General features: G+C 32.9%; 1 protein-coding gene across 1 annotated transcript in view; it reads left to right on the forward strand.

Moving 5' to 3' along the window:
• Nucleotides 1-7790, forward strand: part of LOC144962425 (retinol dehydrogenase 13-like) — a 28763-nt gene extending 20973 nt beyond the window's left edge. Inside the window, exons 7-8 of the mRNA XM_078895367.1 lie at nt 3501-3708; nt 5065-7790. Of these exons, the coding sequence (XP_078751493.1) occupies nt 3501-3708; nt 5065-5167 (311 nt within the window). The 3' untranslated portion in view covers nt 5168-7790. The remainder of the gene's footprint in view (nt 1-3500; nt 3709-5064) is intronic.
• The last annotated feature ends 1273 nt before the right edge of the window (nt 7791-9063 follow it).

Consider the following 9063-nt stretch of genomic DNA (forward strand, 5'->3'; position numbering starts at 1 on the left):
AAACATATCTTCCACTGAACAATGCCGTAATCCTTTTAGAAGTTTATTCCTGACGGTTGGGACATTTCTAGAAAAAGATCATCCTCCACATGACATGTAAATGTAAGTGATCTTTCCTGAAGTATGAAGCAATTTTACATGAGATGACAAGCGAAAGGATCGGGTTGGTGTATATAACTGCAGTTTATCGTAAAGATAAGTTGACGGACATGTGTTGAGACATTTAAAACAAAAACAAAACTTTTGTACAACATCTACACCTTAACAGGAAGCTAGTGTTGCTCTTTTAGCAGTGGTGATGCATGATGTTTTTTGCTGTGTCAAAGGACAATCTTGCAGCATTGTTTTGAATTCTTTGCAACCTGAGTATTCTCTCGCTGGTGATGTTCCAAAAGAGAGAGTTACAATAGTCTAGTTTTGAAAGAACCAATGAAATAATCAAAGTTTTTGTCACATCTATATTTATGTTGTTTCTAATTTTACCAATTCTGTTAAGTTGGAAATTTAGCATTGAGAAAGATATTTTATGTGCCAGTCTAATGTCATACAGTGCAACCTCTGGATAACGACACCCTTGAATAACGACAACCCCTGGATAGCGACAATGACCTCTGGTCCCGATTTTTTTGCTATATTATTAGTTATAAAATCCGAAAATAGTGACATACATTTTAGTAAAACCCCTATTTAGCAACATCGTTATAATAATAATCAAATGAATTTTAATAGTGGTTTCATTAACCTTCCATGTTAGCTACTGGTTTGGGGTCAGTAGAGGTTAACTGATATCAGGCAATTGGGGCAATTATGGATATTTATCGTCTAATAATATGTTGGAATAGCTGGGAAAACAATAATAGCCTCTTTCACTTATTATTTTCATTTGAAAAGTCAGCCATTTCATTAAGCATCAGTCCAAATTTGATCTTATTCTGATTGATACCTAGTTTTTGGGTTTTTTTTTTTTGGTTTTTTGTTTTGTTTTTTTTTTTTGGGGGGGGGGGGGGAGGGGGGGGGGTTATATCCCAAGTTGTAGGCCTACTAATTTTTAAGTGCTTGTAAATTTTGGTGCACTTGAATAAAAATTTCAGTATTCATAACTCATCAGCAGTATCACATGGATTTGATTTTAATTAAAATCAAAACTAGATCTGTGCATCTGTGTTCTTGTGCTGATTTATCATATTGGTACTTGATATTTTAATTTTCATTTTAAACTTGACAATACACATTGGAGAGTGAAAGCTTAACTGGTATACCCTTGGTAAACAGGAGAAATACACATTCTAACGTTGTTGAGACGTGTCCTCTCTCAGGCATTGATCCGTGAATTGCACTGTTATGTATTCACAGGTCTCACCATGCCCCCTTTTCCCGCCATCTTGAAAACCCTGGAATAATGACACAGCTGGATAACGACATAATTTTCTGATCCCAGGCAATGTTGTTATCCAGGAGTTGCACTGTATTTTCATCCATGAAGATGCCAAGATTTTTAACAATGGATGAACTTTGCACAACTGAGCCATTTATGTTGCATTTGGCATTTTCAATAGACTTTGTAATATTGGAATGACCTAAAATGACTATTTCAGTCTTTTCATCATTCAACTTTAATTTATAAGTTGTCATTCAATTTTTTAAAATATCATGTACACACTTTTCGATGTCACATGCCATATATATTTGTGTGTTGTCTGGGTATAGATGGAAGTCGATGTTATATTTTCTTATAATTTTGGTGAGTGGCTGCATATATCATGTAAAGAGGATAGGTCCTAAATCAAAACCGTCCATATTTGAGGTTCCTGGTCTCTGATATATCTTGTTTTACTGCAGCCTGTCAGATAAGAATGTATCCATTTTAAGGCATTCCCTTTAATTCCAAAACTTTTGAAATCAATCAACAAGGATTTTATGTCGAAGGAACAGATAAGTCAAGAAGGATGAAGACAACAATCTTCCTGTTGTCCATTTCAAGTAGCAAATCATTTGTTACCTTTTAAAGTGCCATTTTGGTACTGCATCATGCTTTGTATACAGATTAGATGGTTCTGTCATATTATTTGATTCAATGTGATCTAACAATTGTTTCAAGACAACTTTTTCTTGAATTTGGGAGAGAAAAGGCAAGTTCAAGACTGGGCAATAATTATTTAACTCTTTGATATTAAGTTCAGAGGTTTTTAAAATAAAGATTTAATGACGGCCTCTTTTAATATTTTAGGAGCTATCATTATGTTATATTTGGATTATAATAGTTATATAGGGTAATAAGTCGTCCAAACATTCTGTCAGAATGAGATCGATTTCACATTATTTTGGTGGACTGAGTTGGATGATGGTACGAATTTCATTTGCTGACAGTAGAGAAAATTATTGAATTCAGTGCCCATGAATTGTTCATCTTCATAAGCATACAGTGATGACAGTTTATCTAAAGCTTCTCTAGTGTTCGATATTTTGTTTTCAAAGAAATAAGTGAATAACTTGTATATATCAGGCATTTAGGCAAAACTGGCGGAAAGCTGGTGGACATTTAGGCAATCACCACTATTTGAAATCTACTGAAGTATTTAACCTTCAAGGAATAGTAGTAAGCTTCGCAGTCCAAATTAGGCTTGCTGGAATATCATACCATATGATGTCTTCAGTTTATTATGATACCATAGCTTCTCTGGCCATTAAATGATTTTTGGAAATTACATAAGAAAATGACTCTACATCCTGCCTGTTCTCTATGTCAACTAGGAAAGTTGAGTCTCCCATTGAAATCCATTGTTGAGAAATACAAGTCGGGGAAGTTGGTCTGCAATCAATTTTGAAATATTCTCAGGATGAAGTTATATTAATTTGATTATTATTGTTATTATTACTATTATTATTTTTATTATTATTATTAATCAGCACAGATTTTTCTGTAAACTGGAATTAAATGGAAAGTCACAAGGCACTTGAAATCGCATAGAAGAACTAAAGTTGAAACCATCATTGCTCTAAAAGCAAAATTGATGCTGCATACATCTCGAAAACTGAGAAATCTGTAGACTTGGAGAAAAAAAACTAATAGTGGCTATAAAGCTTAAGTCTTCAATTTTGAAGTTGGAGCAAATGGTTTGTAGAAGTCTCAGAGTATTTGGAGATTTAAAGCTTTTATATAGAGCAATATCCACTAAACGAGCTCAAAGCACTCAACAGAGTGGATACCAAGCTAACAGACACGCTTAATATGTAGGGCGAGATATAAGGCCTTTCGGGTGCAATTACAAATTTTTTTTCAACAAAGACAAAGCTGTTACTGGCCAGGTACTCATTTGACATCTGGGTATAAGTGAGAGAATGATTCCAAGGATTCAACTTTGCACTGTTCAGGACCAAAAACATATTGCAGTGAGGTAGGGGGGGGGGGGTTGAGGTTTCTTCTTTGAAACTTATTTAGCTCAACCAGACTAACTGGCTACATAAATTTTTAATTTATTTTCCTCCTCTTCTTTGCACAGGTACTGGAGTAACAGCTAACAGTCTTCATCCAGGTGTGGTTGATACAGAGCTATCTCGGTATTTACCTTTAGCCAATTCAACTATATCATCTGTGGTTTTTTTCCCAATAAAATATGTCTTTTTCAAAACACCCTTCCAAGGAGCTCAGACCACCCTTAGGCTTGCAATTGATCCAACACTGGAAAAGGTTTCAGGAAAATATTTCAGGTGAATTTTCTTGATAACAATTGTATGAAGGCCATCTGTATGGTAGGCCTTGAAAACAACATATTAACATTATCATTATTATTAATATAAGTATTATTATTCCACTCCATCACGGTTTCCTGGAACTCCTCAGGACATGCAAAGATGTTCAAGGAAACTGTAGTTCGAGGAAACTGTAAATTGCCATGAATTCTCATAGGGCGGGGGGGGGGGGGAGAGAGAGAGGTCAGTGTGGCTCAGCAGTATGGTCTTTGCTTTTGTACCTGAAAGATACCTAGTTTGAATATCCACCATGTTACATGGTTGTCAACAGGCCATTTCTCCCTAGCTCAAGTTGCGGCACTGTGCTGCAACTGATACCTGGGTTATTCCAGTCATCCCTTTGAATAAACGCTAAAACACATTTCCAAATGAGGATCAATAAAGGGAACTTCATTATTATTTACTTTATTGATATGTTACAAGGGGTTGATGAGTGTGTGGGCAGGTGAGGGGGGGGGGGGGGAGAGATTGCTGTATCACAGCATTTATTTACTGCCATAGCCAACTACTTGCACATCATGTCACGAGGTATTGAAATTGGAACTAATGGCGAAGTGATAAGAATAAGCAGAGCAGTGTCCTTTATGCGAAACAGCATTGGAGTGCGTGAATGGCGGTGTGTGTCTGCATGTGTATAATATACCACACATATAAGTAACTGCCAATATCACAGTAAATCATCAGTGATTGTAATCAAGGGCGCAATTTTAAAAAAAAACAACTTTAATTGATTATTTTTTACGTTGGCTTGGTGAAATTAGTTTGAGGAAACCGTGTTCGAGATAAAAATTTGTTCGGGTAAGGAATGGCATGATAACAAAGAATAATAAGGAAAAAATTTGGGACATTCGAATAAGTTTGAGGAAACTGTGTGTTCAATGAAACCATGCTGGAGTGTATTATTATTATTATTATTATTATTATTATTATTATTATTATTATTATTATTATTATTATTATTATTATTATTATTATTATTGTTATTATTATTATCACCATTATCATCATCATCATTACCATCATCATCATCATCATCATCATCATCATTATTATTATTATTATTATTATTATTATTATTATTATTATTATTATTATTATTATTGTTATTATTATTATCATCATTATCATCATCATCATTACCATCATCATCATTATTATTATTATTATTATTATTATTATTATTATTATTATTATTATTAATTATTGAGATTTGTTATTATTTAATATTGTTGTAGTTGCTATGAAACTTTGCATATAGAAAACCAATTGTAGTGCAAAGATTAATGGTATATTTTTATTTTTAATTCTGAACAGTGATTGTGAAGAAAAGGAGCCAAACCCAATAGCTCATGATAAAGAAGTGGCGAAAAGATTGTGGGCTATAAGTGAGGCATGGACCAAATCCAATATTGAATGAAGTCTTTCTCAATCATCATATATGTACAGTTCCCTATTCTGATATTAGGCTATGCCAAAAAGTTATGGCATATTGAATCTGAAACAAAGGCAAATTTACTGTAAATAAGTATAAGTATTACACACAGCCCAATAATTTTTTTTTGAATATTATTTTTCAAAAAAATATTTCGCACAAAGTCGATCGATTTAATCTCATTGATATAAATTTGGAATGTTTATGTTGTGGGTTCCTGAATTTGGGACTATATCAAATTGGATCTAACACTAGTCAGCTGTAAAACAAGTATATTTTTTGTGAATCTAATGCAGTCTAAGCTTGAAATTAACTAGTGACAAGCAAGGTTGGCGGTATATGAGCGGCTATTGTGATGTTTCGTTATTTTTCTTTATCCTTGCTCTTGGTCTATCATAATACATGACAAATTTTGTTTTAGAATCTATTTCTGATTTACTTTTAATGCTAGTCTGGATGCTGTCTCAGGGTTTAGATCATTTGTCAGTATCCAAATCAAAGTATGTGTTAAAAGCTGATCATTTTTTCAAAAATTGAATAACACAATGTTTTTACTCGTAACTTTCGACACTGAAATGACAATTTGTTATTTTCTTGAGTTCACTTAGTATATTAGAGCTTTTTTGAGTGAACAAGGAAAGCATAATGAGATTTAAAATCCTCAAAAAGAACAATGTATTTTAATTTATTTGCTGCTCCTTTTTTTTTGGTAGTAAAATTGTATTTTATTTGGTCGTGATGTCTATAATTTTTATGTGAAGTTTTGAAGGCATGATTGTGCAAGAAATTGAAAAATAATGCCATTTACTTTTTGATTCTTGACTTAATTTTGTTTTTGTTAGACCTATATGTGTTGTAAATATAAAACATTTTGTATTGCTGTGTCTTGTAACGTCAATTGTTAACCACCTTTTAATTGTAAAAGGACATACTGTTTTCTTATAGTTATAGACAGAACCAGCTTGTCTGAATCCCTAATGTTGATGGCATGACCAGTTAGTCCGTACTCTATTGTGATCCATTGCACGCTTGTTTGTTTCCTATTATTGTGTTAAGCTAAATAAAGTGTTGATGTAAAAACAATATTACTGTTAATGTTCTGGGATTGATTGGTAATCAAATGCTTCAAGTACACAGCAAAGTGACTACAAGGATGGAATAACAAAGTGGCGACGAATGTAAAACAATATTTATAGTAATGTTTTGTAGCATCAAGTGTAAACCACCTTTTAATGTAACTGTGCAAACTGCTTTCTTAAAGATGAAAACATTAAATAAAATAAATTTGAGCATTTATAGTAAATGCGAAAGATATAAATCACTCCAAATTACTAGACCAAATTGGGGAGTTGAGCATAAATAATAAAGTTATGAAAACACACATCGTCAAAGAGAAATTAGATCTTCTCTACACATCTCTCAATAATTGCCTTGAAAAACATGCGAAAATTTTAAGAACATCTCAGTCCAAACTTCTAAAGATTACCACCTCAAAATCCACGTTTGGTAAAAAAGCCTTTTCATCCATTACTCCACACCTATGGAACGCACTCAGTCTTCGGACAAAGTCTTGTGAAAATTTATCATCTTTCAGGCAGTGTCTAAAGACTGAGTTGTTCCGTAATGCTTAATTTTTATGAAATAGATGTTGCTTGTTTCTATTTTCATTTTCATGCTTATATTTCATTTCTACAAATTTACCTAACTCAATGGGCTTCACAATGTTTTCATTATTTGCTCAGTAATTCATATATGGATGAAACCTTATTTCCATTTCATGCCATTCAGTGCAAGTATCCTGTTATGGCTTTTATAATATCGATCACCTCCTTTAGTCAGGTACTCATTCACACCTGAGTCGAGTGAGGAAATGTTTGTTAAGTGCTTTACCAAAGACACAATGTTAGAATTTTCCATAATCTCAGTCACCCATTGAGCCACTGACCATGCTTAACATTGCTTGACTTTTGTGACAAAATAAGACACCGTACTGCTGAGCCACATTGTGCCCCTCTTCTCTGTATCCTTAACAGTGAATGTACAATCAGTCAGTCCATATTCATTTGTCATCCTGTACACATGTGCTTATTCCTCGTTATTGTATTCATTTTAGACGAAAAAAAGTTTCCATGTTTTTGGTTCTTGCATTGATAAGTAATTAAATGCTTCTGGAACTCATTAATGTGGTTATTTAGTAGTATGGTGGCTATGCAATTTTAAAAAAAGAATTCATAAATCTTTTACAGAATGGAATCAAAGGAAAGAATGATAAGGAAATAATTTGAGATACAATTTGTTCGTTGAATATAAGTATTTATGAAATACATTTTTGATGGTTGCAGACGGATCTGTACTTACAAGTTCTGGTGGTCACTATACTTTTCCCACCATTCTGTTGTGTTTATTATATATATTCGAGTTCTTCGATTATAATGTTCAAATTGTGTTTTGATATTGCTTTCACCGCCTATGATTGTATGCAAAATTTTCAATAAGATTGAACTCCCATTTGTAGTAGTTGTTTGAAAAAATTTGTTCTTTTTTTTTCAACTTAATTATTATACTTTTACACTTGTTTTTTTTAATAAATACAACAAAGATAAAGAAATTAAGAAGTGCTTTATATTATTATTATTATTATTATTATTATTATTATTATTATTATTATTATTATTATTATTGTTATTGTTATTATTACAGTCATCGATGATTACAGCATTCAACTAACAAGGACAGAATTTCCAAATTATGTCCTTCTTTTTGTGTGAGTAAAATTTTCAACGCATCCACGAACTGTTTCACGTTTCGACGGACTTAAACTGAGACAACTTTGAATCTCTCCCTTTCGTCAGATCATTTCCTTTTCACATGACATTTTGATAAAATCTCCAAGTCTCTGCTGCTGACCACGCTTTTTCCTCAATTTTAATGGCAGGTTTATCATCATCTTTGTTTATGCAATAAACTCTAAGGTCGGGGTGGGGTTCCTGACCTCTAATAGTGGGCAGGGGGGTACATACTGTGTCTTCTATCCCCTTATATCTGTTTTCCAACATGCTTTCTGTCTTTGTCTAGGAATGAGATTACTTGGTTTTGTCCTGGCCCTGGCCGGAGTCCTAGCTGGGAGGGAAACGGTCAAATGCATAGTATTGTTTTAAGAGATGATCTTTTTTTCCTTGTAAATCATCTCTCTGTTATGTATTATTATATTTGTTATTTTGAATGTATAATGTAAGCATTTGAGTGTATTCCTCTTTGTTGGATTTTGTGCTTGTGTCCGGATGAGACTTATAGGTGATCTCAAACTAAGTACATTGGTGGTATGCTCTTGGAGTCTACATATGATCCCTATTTGTTCCCAGTTCCCCTATGTCTTACTTTTTCTTGGGTGCTTTAATTGTAATTCTAGAACTTTTTACTATTCAATTTTCTTCCTTTTTACTGGCGCTGATATAACCTAAATGTGTTGCAAGCGCCGTAAAACCATTAAAAACAAACAAAGACAACAAACTCTAAGGTCATGAAAAATTTTTTAACTTTTTTTTTTGTCTTTTGTTTTTAAATTTTGTATTATCTTAGTTTGAAAACACTTTCTTAATGTTTGTATCCTTATCTCACCCAGTGATGAAAATGTGCGTTATAAATGTCGTGTATTATTATTATCTGGAATTGGAAGAAGAATATTTTATTCTAATTAAAACAAAATCAACAATAAAAAACCTTTCAGCTCTTATTTATCTTAAACAAGTGTATAAATGAACAAATACAACAAAAATAAGTAAACATTTTACGTATCACCCATGAAATTTATTTGCTTGAAACAAATTAGGATGTTCCCCATAGCGGGCAGGGAGGTACCTACTGTGTTGTCTATCCCCTTG

Source organism: Berghia stephanieae, chromosome 1, assembly GCF_034508935.2.
Source record: "Berghia stephanieae isolate SIO BIC M18660-M18661 chromosome 1, UCSD_Bste_1.3, whole genome shotgun sequence".
Taxonomy (NCBI): domain Eukaryota; kingdom Metazoa; phylum Mollusca; class Gastropoda; order Nudibranchia; family Aeolidiidae; genus Berghia; species Berghia stephanieae.